The sequence below is a fragment of the Rhinatrema bivittatum genome, chromosome 4, assembly GCF_901001135.1.
Source record: "Rhinatrema bivittatum chromosome 4, aRhiBiv1.1, whole genome shotgun sequence".
Classification (NCBI taxonomy): domain Eukaryota; kingdom Metazoa; phylum Chordata; class Amphibia; order Gymnophiona; family Rhinatrematidae; genus Rhinatrema; species Rhinatrema bivittatum.
In genome coordinates, this window is record NC_042618.1 from 137,972,908 (window position 1) to 137,996,776 (window position 23,869).

Below are 23,869 nucleotides of genomic sequence, written 5' to 3' on the forward strand. Positions count from 1 at the left end.
ACAGCACCAAAGCGATGAGCATTAGGATATAACTAGTTTCTCCTGAAATTGTTTCCTGTTGATTGAATCAGAATGTATAATTCCTCTTTGTGTATTGTTACACTTATGGTTAGACCTTTATTCTTCCCACACAGGTCATATATATATCTTTGAATTAGGTGCTCAGGTCTAGACTCAATGCTACTTTTTGATTGGTGTTCCACAAACTAACACCTCAGAGCTATGTCCATGTTGCAAACATATTATTTCAATAAACATATGTCCAAATACCTTTCCATAAACCTGAATTGTGGTTCATTACATGTTTTTGTATGAACTTTGGCTATTTCTGATGGTAATTGCTATATTGTTCTTAAATAATATAGTGCATAGCTAAAAAGGAATCATTTCTTGAACAGTTAGATGAAATTAGTTATTTAAAACATTTTTATAACACCTATCAATTTGTAAGCAGTTTATATGTATAGATAGAGAAAGAAGAATTTCTATTTTAACACAGTGCATCAGATGAGATTTTCACTCCATATTTTTGATGTCTTACTTGCATCTACTTTTCTTTCCAGTGCAGCCACTAGACTTTCATAGCGATTAACATTCATCAATCTGTCCTTCAATGACCATTCTCAAAGCTCTTGTGTTCTGTAGAAAGCTTTTTCCAGACAGCATATGCCTTACTTCACGAAATACAGCCTTCATCATTTTCCAAGTTAGTGTCTGACATCAAAACACCCACACATCCTACAAAACTGAACAGTATATGTATCCTTTAATTGTGAAGGGCTAGGTGGCTAACTCTGATCCTGAAGATCCACCAACACATCTGGTTTTCAGGATAGCCACAATGAATATGCATGAGAAAGACATGCAGCCAACTGCCTCCATTATATGCAAATGTATCTCCTGGATATTCATTGTGGATATGTTGAAAAAACAGGCCTGTTGGTGGCTCGTGAGAACACGTTGCCCCCCCCCCCCCCCCTACAACATTTCAGAATAGACCCAGAGCAAATTTAAACAGGACATAGCAAAATTATTAGTCTGCTAGAATAGCATGAATATCCTGGCACCATTAATAAGAAAGGGGTTTTTTTCCTCCCCATCATTGTAGTCATAGTTGTTTCAGGTGGAATCCTATCAATGTGTGGTGTGTAGGCTGTTTGTGGTCCTCATTTGTTACTTTGCCTTAAATAATGTTGCCACCATAATTCTAGTGTTGAAGGTGCAACAATATTCTGGAGAACCACAAAAGAAAATCCTCTTCTTTAGCCTATCCTATGCTACCTCTATGTCCAACAGTATGGTCAGGCGCTGGGTAGATTGTATCACTTCTACCCAAAGCATGTTTGGGTGTTTTTTTGGAAGGGGTCCCTTGGTGGTAATAGACTGGAATATAAGGCTTATACTTCTCCTTTCTCTCTTTAGATAGTATGGAATGTAATTTATTTGAAGTTAAAGCATTAGTAACAGTGTTGGCCTAATTATTTTCAGCAGCAGAACCTGCATCTATTCTTACATATGTTTAGAGGCTGCAAAACTGGTCTTCCATATACACAGAAAAAAAGTTGTACTAATTTCTTTTGGAACCTGTTCACTGAAACAAAAAAAAAAAGTTGATACAGTAAAGGCCATACTGAATGCATCATTTTCCCCAAGGGTGATAGTGGCCTCATTCAGATTCAAAATAAATAAACTCACTGCAAGTTAGAGCCAAAATCTAGTTTTGGCTTGCCAAAAGCTTAACTTGTGAGCATCTCTTTTATTTATATATGGCCTCCATTTTAGAGAGTATGGGTGTGTGATGTCATTATGCTCATCTGTTTAAAAGGGACCAGACCTATCACTAGGCTGTACCCTGTAAAATGAAGGCTGTATGTAAATGAGAGACGCTCACAATTAGTAAGAACATTGTTGATGCCAAACACAAACAAAACAATTTTGTGAATTAAACTTTTCATCTCTATAAAGTTCTCCCAGCCCCTGAAGCAAAGGTCATTGTCAAAACAGAGTGTCAGGCATTTCCTCCACTGATTGCCAAATACTTACAAATCATATTAGCATATAGTGTTTATATAATGCTTTCCATTCAAATAGGATTAAACATGTTTTACAATTAAAGACTTCAGCAATTCACTTGCAGCCACTACTGGGATTGAAAATCTGGCTTATTAGTGACTGATCTGCAATAGCTTTGAAACAGATGTAATAATTACATTACATCAGTACAGCTAGGTGACCCGAGATGTGGATAGATGAAAAGACTTGCCCAGGGTCACATGGAGACTTAACCTCAGAGTTTCATGAAGTTTCCTGACATGCAGTTCATTGCTGAAACTATCATTGCTCAACTTTTTTTTTTCTTTTAATTGTTACAGGAAGAACTTTAAGAAACTGTTTTATGTAGTGACAGCAAGGGTTCCACAGGCATCTATAGAAAAAGGTAAACTTTAAAAGCCAGGCACGTTCTAAAAGCGGGAGATGTGTGGGCTTCTCGCACATGTGTCTGTCCACCTGATTTTATAAGCCACCCACATGTGCACACAAATCCCACTGCACGAATATCTTGCATCAGGGAAAAAAAGGGGTGGAATGTGGACATGGCCAAGAGATGTGAATGCAAGTGCCTGGGTGTGCACGCAGGAAAGACTTGAGTGTAAATTACTCTCCTATAGAGCAGAGGTGAGCATACATTTTGAGGCATCCCTCCCCCCCCCCCCCAATCCCTGTAATTTGTTGGGCACCTCGCCCAAAGTTGGGTTACATTGTGTATACAATATATATATGTCAAAGTCTCTCACCAACCAACAGCTGTTGAACCATTTGCCAAATAACTGCCAGCCAGAAGCTCAAAATTCCAGTTTTGATTCTCTTCAGATCAATGAAAGAAGCAATCAGATACATACAAACAGGAAGAGAGGTAGATACCACACTATATCCAGACAGGCATCTCACCGTAATAGCAGCACAAACTCCTTTCACTGCCAGACACGTGAACTAATGCAAAACCCCACAAAAAAACCTCAAAATCGGTACAGCAGACATCATAACATAATAGCGGTAACACCAAGAATCCTACTTGTGAAAAAGCAGTACTGTGTAAACATTATACTGGGTCCCAGAAAACTAATATACAACCTACTGGGGAAGCAAAACAAACATGTTACAGATCCTTATACAGACACTGCAAGCTAGCAGAATCACTTTGGTCACATGTGCAGAGCAGAGACAGACCCTCACCACATTCATAATAAAGGATCACAAATTATAACCAGTAATATACAGACTAAAACAAAAGGAAACCCCAAGAAGCCAGACTCTGTATGTAACAATAGAAAAACAGAATCGCCATTCCTCATAAAACCAAATCAGGAAACAAAGCAGCAATTATAATAGTCCTTCAGGCTTTAAATCTTGCCGCGGTGGCAAGATTATGTCAATTACAGATGGACATACCCTCTGCTACGTTTGCCTGGGGCCTGATCACGAGTCACGACCAGGCCAACTGCAGGGACTGCAGTCGCATGTCCCTGAGGGCCCGCAGGCAGAGAGCGGCGAAGATCCAGAAACTTAAGGAGGCAGCAGCAGAACCTCAGACTGCACAGTCTGCCCAGAGATCCCACTCAATCCTCTCCAGGGCCCTGCAGGAAACTCCTGAGAGGGACGGAGAAGAGGGCCTGTTCAGTTGGGCCCTCAGGAAGCGTGCCCTAGCCTCCTCAATGCAGGGAGCGTCAGAGGAACAGCGAAGCCATAAGTCCAGGCAAGTCGTGGTCGACACACCCGACGTAACAACCTGGAAGGTGGTTTTATTCGACTTCTTAGAGGATGCAGACAAAACCGTGGGGGCTAGGCTTACCCTCTTTTTCACCTGCAACCATATCAGCCGTCTAGCAAGATACAGCAGCAGTCTCAGAATTGAGCCTGGCAACGCAATCCACGTTGAAGTCAGAGGCAATCTCCCAGATTTAACAACGCAGGGAGAAATCGGTGCACAAGACAGGGAAGATCCACAAGCGTATCCAGCAACAACACCACTATCTCCCATTGGTATGCCTTCCGGCGGGATCAAAGATGTTGGGTCCCATGTTGCCCCTCTTCCAGGAGGTGGGGGAAGGCTATATCTCGCGGGAGCAGAAGGTCCACATTCAACATACCGGTGGACAATACCGCTACTCTCAGTCCAGGGAACATGGCTTGCAGCGCGGGATATCCCCACCTACGCTGAAGCTGTCTCGGGGACCCGAACGACCATTGGCCTCGGCCCTACCCCGATCATGGTGATCGACAAGAGCTGTCAGCACGAAGGAGAGGTTCCAGGGGGCATATCCTTTGGTGATCACACACTGTGTGCGGTGGTGTCAGGAGATGCAACAGCATGAGAAGGATGACCCGCATCGACAGCCTTGACAACCAGTGTCGGTTAGAGCTACACCCGGAGGGAGGCATGACTAAATTGAACCCCTGATAGTTGCTCCGAACTGAGCAAGGGCCGCATGGGAGCAAATCATGAGCAGCTTTCCCCTCACGTGCTCTTTGTGGAGGAGAAACACGATACATTACTGCCTGAACTAGCAAGCAGCCACAGACACGGCAGTGGGATGAGCTATTCTACAGGTGGGTACAACAAAAGACTGCCCACAAGGGGATGCCAGGTTGAGAAACCTTCCCCCCTCCCCCCCCCCCCCCCTAAAATCTGAAATGGACTACATGTCACCTTCAGTGCCAGGGGGTGTAAACTGTGCAGCTTGGGACTCCCCAGATATCATGGCTAATTCAACCTGCTTATCTGCAGAAAAAAGCAAGTTTGCTTACCGTAAATGGTGTTTTCCATGGATAGGGTGAATTAGCCATGCTAACCCACCCACCTCTCTGGACAGTGCAATTTCAAGCTTGGATAACAGACTGAGGCAGGCTGGGAGCCATGTGGGGATATGCACAGGCAGGCACACAGAGCTCAACTCTCTGTGGTTTTTGGAGCTCCAGCACCTAGAGAACCGGAGGAAAGTTCCCCAGATATCACGGTTAATTCAACCTGCTATCCACGGAAAACACTGTTTACGGTAAGCAAACTTGCTTTTCCAAAACTACTGACAAATAGAACATCTGTTAAAGTCATATACATTTTTTAAAATTTCCCAAGCACCAATAAACATTTCAAAACAGCACTCCTATCAAATAACACCAATAATTAAAACTAAGGATTAAAAAAAAAAAAAAAAATAGTCCCTGCTGTCCATACCTGGGAACTCGATTTCCACTCACCCTGAGATTGTTGAGGATTAGGGGGCTAGGGGGGCACACAAACTTTATCCTCTCTCTCTCACACATAACTATCACATACACGCTTTCATACACACCTACACACTGTGATATACAGGCTAAGAATTCCGCCCCCCCCCCCTAAACCACAAAAGCTCTTGCTCCCCCAGATTCACTCATACATGCATAGGCTCTCATCCACACAGAACCCCAGGCAGGCAGCCATTCTCTCTCTCACACACACACACACAGACAGTCCCCCAGGCAGGCAGCCATTCTCTCTCACACACACACACACACAGACAGTCCCCCAGGCAAGTACCCATTAATTCACATACAAACACATGCTCCAATTCATCTACACATTGAAGCCAAGCCCCCTCTCCGTTTTGCTGGCAACCATGGAGCCTCTCACTCCTCTGCTGCTGCTGTCACCACCACTGTCTGATGCCTCCCTCTGTGCAGGCCCCACAATATTAAAAATTTGCAGAACTAGCACTTCCTCCATGCTGATCCTGTGCATTGCGAGATCAGCACAGTGAAATTGCTACTCTCATGAGTTTTAATATCATGGACCTGCACAGATGACAGGAAGGATGTCCTTTGCTCAGCTACAAGTGGGCTCGGGACCACTGGCGGCTGCATGCAACTTCCCCCACTGTACAACACTCCACTAGGGCCAGTGGCCCTTGCCTTTTTGTCCTGGCGGCCCCCTGGAAGTTTTTTGCGGCACACCCCTGCTATGGAAGAGGTGTAAGTCTCAAGCAAACTAATTCCAGGCATCTCTGAGGTGTTTGAGGGGTCTGGATTAAGTGTGTGTGTGTGGGGGGGGGGGAGCACCTAGCTGTAGACGGGGGCAAACTAGTGGATGAATTGGTGAATCTGATCATGGCGTGGACGTGCAACTGTTAGAAAATTCCCTCGCCCCTATGACATAGTGGGGGCAAAGGTAGCGCCGGCGCCATTTTGAAGATTGGCAATACGGCTCGAGTGCAGGAGGTCGCTCCCGGACCCCCGCTGGACTTTTGGCAAGTCTTGTGGGGGTCAGGAGACCCCCCCCAAGCTGGCCAAAAGTCCCTGGGGGTCCGGGAGTCAGGAACCAAAATGGCGCCGGCGCTACCTTTGCCCTGTCACATGATAAGGGCAAAGGGCCACCGGTGCCATTTCTCAACGCAGCAGTGGCCAGAGAGCTGGAGATCGCGTCGGGACCCCCCCACTGGACCCCAGGTAATTTAAAACATTTTGGGGTGGTTCGGGAGGGTGGGGGATTTGTTCTAAAGGTTCGGGGTGGGTTTTAGGGTTTCTTTAGTGTGCCGGTTTTCCCGCCCTCCCCCGATTTACGATTTTTAACAAAAAACAACGACGATAAGATTTACCTCCCCCCCCCAGCCAAAATCGATCGTTAAGACGATCGATCACACGATTCACACCCCTACTGGATTTTACGTAGCCGTGCGTATCTTTTTAAATCTGGGGTCGGTGCGCGCAAGGCTGCGCAAAATCGGCAGCCTGCACATGCCGAGCCATGTAGCCTGCGCCTCTGTTCCCTCCTGCGGCCCTGCCCCCAGAACGCCCCCGATGATGCACCGGCCATGACACGCCCCTCCCCCCCCCAGGAAAGCCCGCGTCCCGGGGGCTTGGCGCACGCAGGGGGAGCTTGGGGCAGGTTTTCAGGGGGGTACGCGCCTACCCCTTTGAAAATCTGCCCATGTGTTACATTGGTTTGTATGGAAACTATGCTAAAATGGCACACTTAAATGGTAGCTATCTAGATAGTTTTTAGCATAGTCTCCTGTAATTCCTAAAAAGCCGGTTAATTAACATGCCTATTAAAAGTCTCTTTGCTTGGAATGGAATTAAGTGCTGTATTATTTTATTCATACAGTATGCTAAGAAATGCACACTTAAATGCAAAGAATTCTGACAAAACAACATTCTACTCGTGCTTGCTGTCATTATTATAGGTCTGAATATTAATCCTTCTTTTGCAGGGGGTTCTTAGGTTAAAAAGCTGCCATGAATACACTATAAGATTTACTACAGATTTAAGGGACCTTGTAGCATTAGGACAAAATTCTGATTTGATTTCAGAGATTGATGTTAACTGTCTTTTCCAGAGAAGGGTGGCAAATGTCAGGAACTGTTTAGAATCAGCTCTTATGCTTTTGTCTGATTGCCCTTGCAGTGAAGAACTACTGTCTGCCCAATTCCTGGAGCAGGGAACAGCTTCAGATCCAGGAATCACAGCCCAGTCTCAATTTACACATGTAGTAGACTTGCACAATTGTGTAGGGATTCAGAATTGGGTCATGGGGGAACACAGGTGCTCCTCTATTAGGGATATTGACAATTCGGTTGCTGTAGCAGCAATTACTAGTGTTAAAGTTTTAAAATGTGAAATGAGACAGGGAGTTAAGAGGTTAACAGCAGAGAGAAAGGAGGGCAAGTGGGGATGCAGGAAAGTTTCTCATATGCATATACAAACAAAGGAGAAAACTCCTGTAAATGAATTGATCTTTCACGTTAAAAGTTATGAACAGACTGATGGGGAATTAAAGATATTTGCAGAAAATGAACTTGATTTAACAAGAATGTTCTATTTCATTTGCAGTGAAGCAAAATCTGTATCTTGTCAGAACAGGGAATATATACCTCTCTTAGGGCCTCATTTTCCAAGCCACTCACACGCGATACCAGGATGGGGGCGGAGTCAGCCCCAGAAGAGGAGGAGTCGGGGCGTCACCGGGGCCGACTCTGCGCCGACGCTGCGGACAGCGAATAGGTAGGTGCCTTTTAGGACTATGACAGCGTAGCTATCACTTAGGCATAGCCTTTACAGGGAACAAAACTATATGATAACGTTTAAGACAAATTAGCTAGATACAGAGTAACTAGGTACAGGGTTTTAAAATTGTAAACAGAATCACTAGGTACAATATTTAAAGTATAGGTTAATTACAAAGATTTGAGGAGGAAAATTGAGCGGGGAGATAAGAGTGTTAACTTTATAACCAAGCCTCCTCTCTTAACAAGAGGCTGAGGGAAGGGAACATTAAGATACTGAATAAGAAGGGAGATATTTACACAGAATTCAAAAGCATGCAGTAAGTACACAAAATTCAGGAATATCAAATCATGTAGGACAAGTTTCAGAAGTTATTCACAATTATTCAGTATTTATTTGTTGAGTTTTATATACCATCATTCGCTAGAGCCATCATAACGGTTTACAAAAATATACATTTTTCTTAGCAGTTGTGTAACAGAAAAAACAATGTGAACGTTATACATTTTCTTAGCAGTTATAATTGTAATTATACTACAAAAATTTCAGCAATTATTCACAAAGGTGGGTGGTATTTGAAGGAAAGGCCTGTAGGAACAGCCAAGTTTTTAGTTTTTTTTTTAAATACAAATATTATAGATACTGTTTGTTTAGTGAAAGAACCTGTATAGCAGAATGAGTTGAAACATGCAGTTAGTTTTCTGAGTGCCTTGCTCTTTGAACAAAGCAGACAGTTGTAGCTGTTTTTTTACAGAGATCTGATATAAAAGATGAGAAACTTCCTTCTTATCACTATTTACCGGCTTTGAAAATTGCCTTGAGAGATACTTTGGACTGCATTATAATTGTACCATCCTTTTTTAATGGATTGAATTTTCTGCAGTCTTGGTCTTTCTTTGTGTTGAGCTGCTAAATTTCTTCTGCCTTAATTTTCTCAGTCTTATAGCATGCTTGTCTGGGTCTCCTTGAGCTATCATCAATTGTATTTGGCCCTTACAGTAATTAATCTCCTTAAGGCTCTTACCACCTTTTGACCTCTGATCTACCTTCAGCTTTCCACCTTTTCTAAGGATTTCTGGGGCTGAGTTTTAACCTTATTACTGTGAGGCAGATGAAATTACTTTCCTCCCAGCTACTCCCTTCATAACATCCCCTATTAATGTCCATGGATGGGTTTCTATTATTTTCTTGGCAAGAAGCTGCTTGTTGATTTAATATCACCAAGTTCTAAAAAATCTTGGAAAAGGGTCTCATTTAATCTCCAGGTCTTTTCCCCTTTTTGTACTGCGCAGCTGAACAGCTCTGCAGTCACTGATGCATGATCCAAGCATGACATTTTTCCAGGATTCCCGTAAATGAAATTTAAGGTCCATCCTACGTCATCAGTCTTGGAACAGTTATCATGTGGGTGTGACTATAAAAAAAAGTGTAATCTCTCCCTTTTGGGCTTTTGACCCATCTGTGAATTTGTAATTATATTTTTAGTATAAAAATGACTACAGGCAGACACAACAAAAATGAAAAGTTTTGAAATGAGCAAGGGTATTGCTTGCTACTTTTTAAATGCATGAGAACATTTTCCTTGGTTAGCCAGAACATACGTGCGGTACTGCATTTATCTCTGCATTTTTGTGCTGGTTCTGTACAGAGAGTCATATTCTTGATTATGTTAGTACTTGCATCTGTGAACCAACTTTTAGGAAATCATTTTCCCAAGGTATGTTAATTTTTTACAAAGACAAAAAAGTACCCAAAATCTTAAGTTACTGTCCTTGTATCATCTAATGTCAACAGTATGGCAGGGGTATCACGGCAGAATCACACCTGGACTGGAAGTCCATATTCAAAGGGGTATGACCAACTAAGTTGTGTCTTAGCTGGACAAACCCAGGGGGGGGGGGGGTTGAAATTTTCACCCATTTTACCACCTCTAACTTATCTGGGTAAGTGGTTAGTCAGCTAAATATTTAGCTGGATAAGGCCTGGAAGGGCAGGCTGCATTCCATGGCAGAACAAAAGTTATCCAGCTCATTTACAGGGTCATTCTTTATTCTGCAATGGCCACTATCACTCCCCTCCCCCCATGCACACACACTTTTTTATTCACCGCACATCTTTCTGCTATAAATATAACAGAATGATGAATCTAGGGGTTAGCCTCAATGTTGATATTCAGGACTGAAGTATCTGGCTAACTTTAAGATAGCCAGGTATATTCAGCAACTTACTCAGGCTGCTGCATATATCCAGTATAAGTTAACCAGTCAAGTTTGACTAATTTAGCTAGACTCCTCACAGCTGAATATGGACCTCCTTGAATTTATAGTGCATTCTATCTCCATACATAAATAATCTCCTAGTTAAATAATGGAAATTATGAGATGAATACCCCAACCTATCAAAAACTAAAGAATGAGAATCATTAATATCTAGAAATGGTTTATGCACTCTTTCTGAATTATGAGATTAAAATTTCTAATAGGTATGAATTGATGAAAGATTTCCATTACTTGGCTTAAGCCAAGAACCTAGAACTCATACTGTCCTGACCACCACACTTTCCCTAGCTTTAAATTCCAGACTGAACTAGTAATCAATGCTGGGAGTCATTTTCAACAGTGTGCATAAATCAATACAAACACCATGAGAGTGAGCACAAAGTTATGCCTGTACTTTATAAACTGTGTGGCAGGAGCTGCACAATTTATAAAATACCAGGTGTCTCTGCACTGAAAGTATATGCATATGTTTCAGTATACAAATAGCTTTTTTAATGCAGGGAGCCACAGAATTTCTATACAAATTTTACAAAAGTATATGCATATATTTTATGCAGAAATACCAAGTGGAATCAGGTATTTTATAAAATATGCATGTACTCCATTTAGCTGGAGGGGGGGTTCGGGAGGACTAACATCCTGGTGTCCTAGGAGTACACCTGTTACAGGTAAGCAACTCTGCTTTCTCCTAGGACAAGCAGGATGGTAGTCCTTACACATAGGTGAATACCTAGCTCCAGGCTGTGTCTGAACGGAGCGGACCAACAGACACCAAACAGGTGCCAATGGGCACAACCTAGGTGCTATTGGTAACTGAGGAATACAGCCTGAATCCCCCCCAAAAATGGCCCTAGGCCGAAGAGTTTAGATGTGGAAAAGGTTATGGAGGACAGATTGGCCGAAGCTACTATCCTGGCAGCCATCCCTGTCCAAGCAATAGTGAGCGGTGAGCGGTGACCGTGTGGAGAGAACTCCAATTCGCAGTGCTGCAGATCTCTCTCACGGGGACTACTCGCAAGTGACCCACTGAAGTCACCATGGCTCTGACTGAGTGAGCCTTAACATGGCCCCCAAGCTGCAGTCCTGCTTGCGTCCAGCAGAAAGATGCAGAAATTATAGAGAGAGATTTCTTCCTATTATAAAGTTTTTTGCTTAATTTTAATTTGGGTTTTTCTCATATCGGGTATTAATTCATACACATGTATTTGACTTAATGAAGGGAGTGCAAAGGTTTTGCTTTAATGACAAGCTTCAAGAATGCTGTCTTGCGAGAACTGTACACGCTATGACCAGGTGGAGGGAAAACCATCACATTCTTTGCAACAGAACGACCCCTTCAACCTGTCATTTTTGGATTGAAGTACTTAGAATTTATGAATGCATTACCTCTGTCTTTGTTTCTTTGTCCCATGGAGATAGTCTTACTTAGCTACTGTTTTTATTTGTTTCATGAAGCACTATCTCTATTTGAAATATAACAACTCACTATCATGATGAAACATTTTTATGATATACTTAGTTACATATGTAATTGTAGATGCCACTATTGATGCAGTTTTATTAGTTCTTAGTTCCTGTTCTCTGTGTTCCTGGTATTCAGAGACTGCTTTTTCTTTCTAACAACTAGGATAGATTTTTGAAACAGGGGTTTGTTTTTGTTTTTCACCTCTTGGCACTGGTGAGGGGGAGGAGGGGGGGGGGAATATATGCCACATCTTACTTTAACTGTTCCAGATACCTAACAATAATTAGCAAGCTATACACTGCCAGTGGGAGATGCTAATTGGACTAGAGACCATACTTCATCGCAAGGTGGAGACACCCCCAAGTAACTGCATCTGTGAGCCTGACATTGAATACACAATGAAAGGAGGGCCTATGTACTATGACAAGCGGTTGGCCCCCAAAAGTCAGAATAGGCTAACCATGTGTACAGGTACCTGAATGGAGATCTCAACGGATGACAGAAGATACCGAGACCAAGCTGAGAAAGCTCCTAGCAGATTAGAGGTCTGCTTTGCTATTTTAAATTGGCTAGTTTCTAGATTAAGTTTAAGTACACCTGGAGTTTAGAGGGGTTTAGGTAATTGATGAAAGTCATGTGACCAATTACACAAAGACAATAATAGACTAATAGACTGTGCTTTTCCTCTTTAGTTAAGGTACTTTGTACATTGCAGACAGACATTGTTAGAGCTGCTTGTCTGTAATCAGAATGAATTCATAAGCCCTGACCAAGTAGAACTGTAAAAGACCTCCTATGCTGCATATTCTTGTCCATTTCTATTTTTTGGACTACTTTTATGAACATCCTTATACAAAAGATTGTTGCTTTAAAATTTTGATATTACATTGTATATGCTTACTATTAGAATCATTCACAAATATCACGATATGATAACATGCATACACGTAGTATGTGTGAAAGAATTTAACACTTGGGATATGATTGGCTTTTCTTAATATTTTTGTTTAATTATGCCATTTCATGTTTGGTGTATCATAGAATAGCCTATACCATTAGCTCTAATGGCTAACTGTATCCATAGTAAGATATTCTTGTCAGGGGGATATAAATTTAATTTCCCTTTTCACTGGACTGAAAATGTATGCTTGTCTGCACATTTCCTCTCTTACGGGCCGATACAGAAAACTTTGCGGGAGAGCGGGCAAGTACCCGCTCTCCTGGCGCGCGATCCAGTAAATAAATTTGTGTAAATGGGGGCCCGTGGTAAAAGGAGGCACTAGGGACACTAGCGCGTCCCTAGCGCCTCTTTTTTTTAATTTGTAAATTTTATTTTGATAAGCTGTAAATCTTTCCAAGTACATATGATGACAAAAAATTAACAGCCAAAATATACATACAGTGTCTTTTACATAAAGAATTTGAAAATTCAATCTGAACAGATAACTCCAAAGATATCGGTTATTGATATAAGGACTGTAGAATAAATCCAAAAAGTCATAAAGAGGCAGGTAATCGCCAGTGTTTACCGGGGAAAGAACCACTGTTCGTACAGTATATTGAAATAATATGATCAATAAGCAATAAACAAATTCCCTTCCCCCTCCCTCCTCCTCCCCCCTTTCAAGGACCGTGAGTATAGGCAGATTGGAGTCAGCAGTATAGGTAAGTATGAAGGAACTCAACATGTCGTAAATACCTCATGCTGTAGTAGTAGATTGAAGCCATCTCTCATAGCTTGTCCAAATTTGATTAAAACGTGAGATCGTCCTATGTTTGTAAGCAGTAATTTTGCTTAATGTGTGCATAACCATCACTTGTGATTGAATAAATTGTAAGGAAGGAACTTGGGGATCTTTCCAGAATTTAGCAATGGCACACCTTGATGCGGTAGTCACATATTTAATAAAGTGATTTTGAACTTTATTGTAGTCTGACGACTCTTTGTTCAACAGGGCTTGCAGTGGGTCAAGAGTTACAGTAACCTTCAGAATCGTAGTAAGCCAATCTGACACCTGGGACCACAAGCACTGTATTTTAGGGCACAACCAAAGATGAAGAAACATGCCCTTGGAAAGGCATAGTTTCCAGCATTGATTAGAGGTTCCAGGAATCATATGTCACAGTTTTTCTGGTGCAATGTACCATCGAAACAGTTTATAACTGTTTTCTATATGGCTCGCAGAGACTAGCCCCTTCCCCAGTTGTGTATAAACTTGTTTCCAGTCTTCTACAATCCAGGAACATTGTAGGTCCCCTTCCCAGGCTTTAATATGTGAGAACTCAAGCCTAAACCCCTCGGAGAGGAGCATGTAAATCCGAGAGATAGTTTTATGAGATTTATCAGCCTGTCTGCACAAGTTTTCAAATGTGGGCATCCCTAATGCCAGCTCTCCTAGAATGCCTTTGTGTTATAAAGTGACGTACTTGCAGATAAGGGAACACATCACTATCATTTAATTGATACCTATCACATAACATACTAAATGGAATCATGCCTCCAGGTAGATCTTAAAAAAGTACTCTGGATTTTATAAGATGCGCGCGTATCTTATAAAACCCGGGGTCGGCGCGCGCAAGGCTGCATGCTATTAGTTTTGGGGGGTTGGCCGCATGTTTTCGACGTGCTATTACCCCTTACTGTACAAGGGGTAAAAATAGCTCGTCAAACATGCGGAGTGCATTTTACTGTATCGGCCCGTTAGTCCTTATCTCTAGACTTCTAATAAGAAATGCAATACATCCAGAAATTCCTGGATGTATTATAAATATATATTCTGTTCATGTATTTCTACTGCAAATGTTTTTGATTTGTTTGTATTATTGAAAACGAGAAATAAAGAATTAAAAAAAAAAAAAAAAAAAAAAAAAAAAGAAATGCATTATGTGTTTTGTAGTCCTATATGATTCCAATGATCATTTATTTTTCTAGCACATTTTAGGATTAAGTTCTCCTTTTGCTAGAAGTAGCTTGGCACTTTGCACTATGGCCTGTGTAGACAGCAAAGTCACACATACAAGGTAGAGACATGATTTAAGAAAACCACATCTTTAGAGTGAGACAGGAGATTGAAAATATAATGCTAACAACTCTACTTGTGCTGAGTGCTGAAATGAGTTGACAGCTTTTTAAGATTAGTAATAAACTGAATATTAAGTTTTATGAATACATTTTAGTTTGGTGCACCCACACTTAGACATGATATATAGGAATTGAACAATAAGGTTGAATCTTTAAACGTGTCCATAATTTTAGAATTATTTTTACACATTACAGTGGAATCACAAAAACATATCATTCAATTAAGAGAAATAACAGCTACTTTGATTGACACTGGATTTGCTATTAATACCATGCGGCCTATGCCATACACTCAAACACTTATGTTTGTTATAGTGTTGTATAGAAGTTACTGATGGTACCCCTATAATTCTTAATTTAATCAAGTATTTAGAACACAATTATAAACTGTCCCCTGATTAATTACTTCAACTAGAGTGATGACAATTTTTATCTCGGTGGGAATAAATTAAAGGGGAACAAAAATTATTAATATGTTTCCTCATAGGATTTGCATGTTGCATTGCAGTAACTCTCATATTAATGTATAAAGGTACTATTACAAAAGGTTTGTTATTCATCTCATGCCCATTACCATATATGAAGAGCCACTTAAATCAAGAGCTGAGAACTCATAATCATCCAGTTCTGTTCTGATCCAAAGAGATGGGAGATGGCATGTGGGAAAATAATAAGAACATAAGAACTTGCCATGCTAGGTCAGACCAAAGGTCCATCAAGTCCAGCATCCTGTTTCCAACAGAGGCCAAACCAGGCCACAAGAACCTGGCAATTATCCAAACACTAAGAAGATCCCATGCCACTGATGCAATTAATAGCAGTGGCTATTCCCTAAGTAAACTTGATTAATAGCCGTTAATGGACTTCTCCAAAAACTTATCCAAACCTTTTTTGAACCCAGCTACACTAACTGCACTAACCACATCCTCTGGCAACAAATTCCAGAGCTTTATTGTGCGTTGAGTGAAAAAGAATTTTCTCTGATTAGTCTTAAATGTGCTACTTGCTAACTTCATGGAATGCCCCCTAGTCCTATTATTCAAAAGTGTAAATAACCGATTCACATCTACTTTTAGACTGTTAGCTTGATCCCCAGAAAACTTTGTACTATGAATAGACAACTATTGATCAAAATAGATTCTAATGATTGAGTATGAATCAATATATTGCATATGATTTAAGTACAAAGAATGTATAAAGGCATCATCATTTGTTCCCTTTATGCCTGAGACATTCTGGCAACAATGAGCTGATAAAGAGCTGGGATGACCCTAAGGAACATCTGGTATTGCTGGGAAGATCAAAGACTAAGACATTTGGTATCTCTTAACACCTGGGAAGATAAAATGCTAAAGACTAGTACCAATGCCAATGAGCTGATAATAAGTTAAAACAGTTGGTGTCTTTTACCAAATGGGAGATCAAAAAACTGGTACTGAAACGCCTTACTGGGCAAAGTGCTATTTGGAATGCAGAGGGATATATAAGACATAGCATTTGCTTGTTTTAGTTAGATGAGGTGAAAGGAACACTTAGGGGAAGATTTTAAAAGCCCTGCGTGTGAAAATACGCGCACAGGGGGGTTACACGTGCCGAGCCTATTTTGCATAGGACCAGCGACACCTGCAAGCTTCAGGACTCGCGTATGTCCCGGGGCTTGAAAAAAAGGGGCTGGGCATGGGCGGGGACAGGGCCGGAGCCTCCAGACATAGTGGCCATTTGCCACTGTGCCTGGGATCGCGGGCCGGCCATCGGCCGGCACACGCAACCTACGCCTGCCCGGAGGCAGATGCAAATATAGGATAAAGGTAAGGAGGGGGTTAGGGAGGGGAAAGAGGGGGTGGGGGTGGAGGGAATGGAGGAAGACTGTGCAGCTTGGCGCATGCAAGTTGCACAATTGTGCACCCCCTTGCACATGCATGTTATAAAATTGGGCATACATTTTAAAATCCGGACCAAAGCGAGTTATTCTTTTTCACAGTCCCCAGGCCCAAGTCTTCCAGGTTTCTAGGAACACTGGCTTATATAGAGGAGGACATATAAGGGAAGTGTTCTGTTCTTTGTTGTCCTTTGATTAATGATCTGTCTTTATTTCTGTCTGCTTCCTATTTACCTGTATTGATTTATGTACAGCTTACTGTGATACTGTATTCAATGTTATTATTTTGCTGATTATCCATATATTTACAACATTTAGTAAACTAAGTTTTGTTTTACTAGATTGTGTGTATTCAAACATAATAAAATATATCCCCACACGACCATCATGTACAGAGGACGAGTCTGGATTGCTGGTGGAGAGCTGCTGGAGGGTTTTCATGATGGTCCTGGAGTTGGGCCACAGCATCCCTCAGTCTATCTCCGAAGATATTTTCTCATGTACACAGGATGTTAGTGATCGTTCCTGTTCCTCTGGTCAGAGATCAGAGGCCTGCAGCCATGCTATTCTGCAGGTTCTGATTCTCACTGCAGCGATCGTCGATGTTTTCTCGAAACATTGTAGGTTTGTATGGACTTAGTGTTTCCCGCAATCCAGACCCTTATGCATCAGTGACATGAGGGTGTTGTGCTGCCCCATGCACCTGCTTCCAGATGTCCTGCGAGTATTGGCTCATGTAAAGCTAGTAGGCAGCAATGCAGGCAATAAGCATGGTGCCTTGGAACACCTTCCTCCCAATAGTGTCCATCACTCTGTGGACCTTCCCCAGGGGCACAGAGGAAGAGCCCAAGAGTGCTTGGCCCTCAAGGATGGTTTCAACCACTACAGACTTATTAAATCCAGCAGTCTTCTGGATGAGGTAAACCCCGTCCACCTTCTTGTTAACAGGAGGCACTGTGAGGGAGTGTTCCCAAATCCTTAGCAGAAGCTCCTTAAGGATCGTGGGTACCTGGTCTACCACGATCTCCTTAGGAGGCTCCACAAACTGAAGGATCTCAAAGCATTTTGTGCCTGGCATCCTCCTCAGCCAAAAGCTGGAATGGGATGGCCTCCACCATCTCCCTCACAAAATCTACAAAGGTTAAGGCCTCAGGGGGAGACTTGCTGCACTCATTTGGAGGAGAAGGGTTGGATAGGAGACCATCTGAGTCCTCTGATCCTCCCCCCCAGGGGTCCCTCATGCTCATTGTATGTCAGATGATGAGGCACTGGGTGCTCGGCCTACATCCACAGGTGCAGGCACAGATGAAACTGGACGGAGGATTACAGGTCTCGGCGTGTCCGCCTCTGTGGAGCTTCCTCCTTGGAGGAACTGGCAACGACCACCAAATTGGTAGAGGGAGGCCTCAGGAGTCCCACCGAGCACTGGTGCTGTCCCTGGGAACTGACACCAGCTGGGTCAGTAACGCATTAATAAGCGCATTGAGCTTCTCTAGAAGTGGTAAGAGGCCAGGTGGCACCAGCTCTAGTTCCGTCAGAGCCACAGGACCAAAGCCATGCAGTGCCTGCTCCACCACCAGCTGGACTCAACACTCCAGCTCCTCCTTGAACATTGCCAATGCCAACACTGACTGGGAGGAAGGAGAGGTGGCCAGATTTTTCATTGAACCACAAAGGGGATTGGCAACTGGCATCACCACGGGTGGAGACTGTTGCGGACCTTGAGCACCGATGGAGGATGGGCGCTCCTCACCACGGGGTAGCTTCGGGGGCATCATGGCAAAAACGTTGGTGCATCTCTGGAAACCAGTGCCAATGCTTCTTAGGCTTCCCTCAATGCTCAACCCAGTCCTTCCCCAATGCCAAGGCCAACAAACAAGACATTTTCTGGCATCCCTATCCATCGGAGTCCTCGACAGAACAGACGGTCAATGGTACGGTGTCCATCGGTGTGGCTTCAAGGTCCTTCGATACAGATGCCGATGGCTTGGACTTCTTTAAGAGCTGATCCATCTTATCAAGTCAAAGCAGACATCCCTTCGGGGTTATCTAGGCACACAAGCGGCAAACCCGGATGTCATGCGATGCCCTTAGGTAGAGGATGCAGACATCATAAGGATCAGTGATTGACATGGTCCTTGGGGGCATCTATAGAAACCAGACGAGGCCAAGACAGGGCAAAACCAAAGGGGAAAGAGATGGAACAATGGTGGTGGTGGCCTGTGGACACAGTGGCACCTCCACAGGGGAAAATTACAGTGAAAAGAAACTTATCCTGACTGGGACACTACAGCGAGGCAGGGAGAGGGACCCGGTACTTGACCTGAAGAAAACTGTTTTTTCACAGGTTTTTTGCAATGTTTTCCACAAGGGAAAAGCAGAGTTTTCAGAGCTCAAACCGCAAGGCTTACAGCTCCGCAGAAAAAGACTGAAGAAAGACCCCACATAGACACGTGGTATGGGGCATGCTCAGTGTGCCTAGTCAAAGTTTCTAGAAATGTTGACATACATTTTCCACATTGGGCTCCATCTGATGTCACCCATGTGTGACGACTACCATCCTGCTTGTCCTTGGAGGATATGTTATAATGGATGTGTGTACAGGAGAAAACTAGGGAGGAGGGAGAGAAAAGAGCAATACAAACTATATTTATGAAAGCCCCCTGCTTTGGTATATACAAACTATTTACCACTTATGGATATTTATTGAATTGGATGTTCTTAAAAACACTAGAATAATGCACCAAGTTCTGAGAGAAGGAATTTCCAACAGATTGTGAGTACTGTTATCAAGAAACACCATCATCACCCTCTTTCTCATCTGTAGCCCTTTCCCAGTTTTGGACTGAAGCCATTCCATTTTACAAAATTATTGGTGTAACTGATTGCAATATACAAAATTAAGGGACATAGCCAATTGTATATGGTTAAATATTTAATATGAGCATTCAGCTGTTGGATTTGGCAGATCTAGTCCTTCAGGACAGCGAATGGGACCAGATTGTATGCTATTTCTATTTGCCCAAGTGTACAGTATTTGCTTACGATATCCAAACAGCACCTAGTTAATATTCTAACAGTAGCCACAGATATCATTTTATAAACATTCATTCTTTAAAAGTTCACTAGTTCATTTTATTTTGGTTAGTACAATTGAAGGAAACCTATAATCCAGCATTAGTTCAACCACCAAGTATTTTGTGACCATACATCCAGAATCAGAAGGCATTCAATTTTAATAGGTACAAACCCTGCAGGACAAACAAAATACTATAGGAGACAAAAAAAAAAAAAGAATCCTTGTACAAAATTATTTGTAAAAATTGAAATCTTCAGGCTACATATGCATTTCTCCTCTAGAATTCCATGATCTATCTACTCACATCAATTTATTTCCTTATGCAGCTACAGTATTAAAGTAAATGTGTCTTGAAAAGCTCTGGAGAATTTATTCTGTGCTGAATAACTATCAAAATATTCTGATAACTCATCTGGTAATATCAACTAACTGATCCCATAAGCTCAAGAGAGAACAGTCTCATTATGAAGAAATTGTGCAAAAAATGAGTATGATTAACAGATCTGATTTGTCAGTACAGGCATGTATACCAAATGCAATCCAAAGATCCCATTTTTACAATACGACTCATCACCAGAGCATCACTTTCAAAAGTAAAAGTGCCTTACCTTTCCCTACAAAATCCATATTTGACATTTTTCCTTTAGGGTCCAAACAAACATCACAAAAGAGCCTTTTTTTTTTTTTTAAATAAAATCAATGAATGCTTTCAACTGAGAGTATAAATTGCCTTTAATCGGAGAAATAGGTATTTACTGACTCAGAAGTTTCCAAGGGCTTTTTTGTTTTATGTCACTAGCATGCTGTGCATAGAAAGAACCTGAACATATTCCTCAAGAGACCAGATTTTGAGCTATTTCCTTTTTAACTGATGCTCTTTGCTGGATCTCCAAGACCACATACAAAGAAAATCAGGTTGTGTGCACATAAAAAAAAATCTGCCACAAACAAGTCTGGTTTTCAGGATATCCATAAATATTTATGACATTATATTTGAGGCACTTATGGACTGGAGCTCTCCATTCCTGTATTAAAAACGACACATTCAGTATGACAGGTGAGCACCACTGGGGTTAAAGTTCATTGTGAATGCCCAAATCTCAGCTCTGATTCTCCTGCCACTTATTGTGTTACACTGCATAAAAGTCTTCTGTACCTCTGTGCTCACAGATTCACTGTAAACTCTCTGGGGCAGGTCTTCTAATCATGAGAAACATTTTGTATAGTTCTATATCTGCATACAAATACAATAAAACCACCACAATAGATTTTTATTTCATTTTATTGATGCTAAAATATTCACAAGTGTGCATTATTAACACTGTCAGCTTTTAAAATAATCAGGTCTCACTCTTCCTCCTATGTAGCAGGGTTCGATCTATAGAACACTGTTCAATAACTTTTTTTTATATTCAAATTGCTATTCCCAGTTGTTTTTAGTGTAGCTAGCATCCTGGGGTCTTTAAAACAGAAGACACTGTTGTTTTTAAAGGATGGCATAAATGCTTTCACGGTGCCCTGGGATGGTCGCGATTCTTGCAGTATCATGTTCTGTATGGACTCTGTACAAGCTAAAGTCTTCTCTGAAAACCAAAATTTAATTGGCTGCAGCATTCTTCACCACTGGGACAGGCTTCTGAAGAAAATGCATAACTGCTCGTACCACTTTATCTGGGCCAATGTTGTACACAGGATGCGTAGGTTGCTGTTTAAATAAAAAAAAAAAAAAAAAAAGAGAGAGAGAAGGATCAATATCTACTATTGGTAATAATTAGGGCTGGAGAAGAAAAGGAAGCGTCTGTCTCATCTTTATAAAAAGAATCTGGAGGGCTGTCTTGCAGTTCCTATGCCACAGAAGAGTGAAAAAAAATTATTAGACAACTTGGGCACCAACCAAAAATGTTTCTCTCATTTTACCACTGCTGAGTTTTAGGCACCTGGGATTTTTCCAGTCCTGACAGCATTATAGACTGGGCCTCGCAAACCTAGGGCTTTAATATTAAGAAAAACCTTTATGTACACATGCAGTCCTTTAAGACTACGTAGCTTACTTGCCAAGACTGCTGCTGTTCATGCTCACATTAAGAGTGCCAGATGTACTAAGCTTCTCCCTTCTGCATCCAAGACACAAGATAGGAAATCCCTCTATATCTGGCCCTAAGAATTCAAAGAGCAAGCAATACCAAAGGCAAGTTTCAAAGCCATTTACATGGGTAAATGGTGATTTATCCTGCTAAGTTGGTTGTTTGAAAAATTGCCTACTAACTAAGCTGTTTCACAACATGCATATTTTTTTGCTACATTTGGGGGTGGGGGGTGTTTCCTGGGGCATTGTATGGACAGGACTGGGAAAATACTGAGCATAGCTTGTATTTTCAAATCTACGTGTGTTAGTTTCCATTGACATTTTACCCAAACTTTGTACCCATGACAATTTTCAAAGGTAAAGTATGCTGTACTTTCCCTTTAATATTAGGTAGAAGGTCTGTGGTACAAAGTACCTGCAGACCTTGCACCTAGGCAGCAAGCTTGAAAATTGCCCCTAACCCTGCAGCAACTAATCTGATCCAGGGAGGTATTAGTTATTCCAGAAGCACTTAATGCTGGATTAAAATCTGAATTGTTTGGGCGTCATCTCTTGGATTAAGTGTAAACACAAGTAGAATCTATTCCACACTGAATCCTGGAGTAGTTCCACAATGTAACTGGAACAGGGGGTGAAGTCAAGTTAACTCTAGGAGCAGAAGGCTTTGTTTCTAAAGCAGGGATTCTGTCCAGTATTAAAAACATGCAATCCTGAGGATCTTTACACTGATAAGAAGTCAGATCATGTTGTCTAATCATTTCCCAGCATAAACTTACAAACAGTGAATGATATGCAAAAGTGGTGACAGTAGGGAGTCCTGATCAACCTCATAGCAGAAAGCCATCAGAAAGGATAAGTGGCTATCCAACACAACTCTTGAGATCTATCCACAAGAAGTAAAAACAATTGTAAAAAAACATATCCAGTCCCTGCAAGGTCGCTGTATCTTTAGAAGCACACTAGCATTCATCAGCTGTGTGAAAGATAGCTGACCGAAATAATAGAATCAACACAGAAAAATAACCATTGTCCATCATAAAGAGAACATCCATTGCACACAATTGTCTTAGTACCATGACTTTTACAAAACCTGGTGCAACTTAGGTACTGCTGGAGTTCAGTTGTTACTACATTCCCAACAACTTGGAAGAAAATCCTAAGGTTGAAGCTGGCCAATTATTGGCAGGATCATCAGCATTCATAAGAACACAAGAAACTGCCATACTGGGTCAGACCAAAGGTCCATCAAGCCCAGCATCCTGTTTCCAACAGCGGCCAATCCAGGCTACAAGTACCTGGCAAGTACCCAAAAATGAAGTATATCCCACGCTACTGATGCTAGTAATAGCAGTGGCTATTTTCTAAGTAAACTTTATTAATAGCAGGTAATGGACTTTTCCTCCAAGAACTTATCCAAACCTTTTTAAAACCCAGCTACACTAACTGCACTAACCATATCCCCTGGCAACAAATTCCAGAGTTTAATTGTGCACAGAGTGAAAAAGAATTTTCTCAGATTAGTTTTAAATGTGCTACATGCTAACTTCATGAAGTGCCCCCTAGTCCTTCTATTATCCGAAAGAGTAAATAACCGATTCACATTTACCCAATTCTAGAACTCTCATTTATTTATTTATTTATTTATTTCTTTTGTATACCGACATTCGATCGAGATATCACATCGGTTTCCAGAAAACAGGTTGAATAGAGCCGGAGCTGCCCTATTTTACATTGTAACAAGAGAACAGTTGATTAAATAATAAATATAAGGAACATTGTAACATATGAATAAAATTAGAATTAAATATTAGTGGGTATATAGAAATGGCAAATAGCCTATATACAATATGTACAATATGACTTGGTTATGAGTAGGGTGGGGGACAGGGAAGAGGGAGGTTACGAGAAGGGTGGGGGACAGGGAAAGGGGAGGATAGAGAAGGGGGGAGGGGTTATGCGTT

The 23,869-nt window shown here is 41.7% G+C and overlaps 1 protein-coding gene across 2 annotated transcripts in view; it reads right to left on the minus strand.

The window, feature by feature from the left end:
- Positions 1-21,086: 21,086 nt before the first annotated feature.
- The window catches only part of LOC115090145 (protein farnesyltransferase subunit beta-like), a 165,315-nt gene continuing 162,532 nt past the window's right edge, over positions 21,087-23,869 (minus strand). For both annotated transcript variants that reach the window (XM_029598892.1, XM_029598893.1), the window contains one exon: positions 21,087-21,527. In XM_029598892.1, coding sequence (XP_029454752.1) covers positions 21,420-21,527 — 108 coding nt within the window. In that variant the 3' untranslated portion in view covers positions 21,087-21,419. The remainder of the gene's footprint in view (positions 21,528-23,869) is intronic.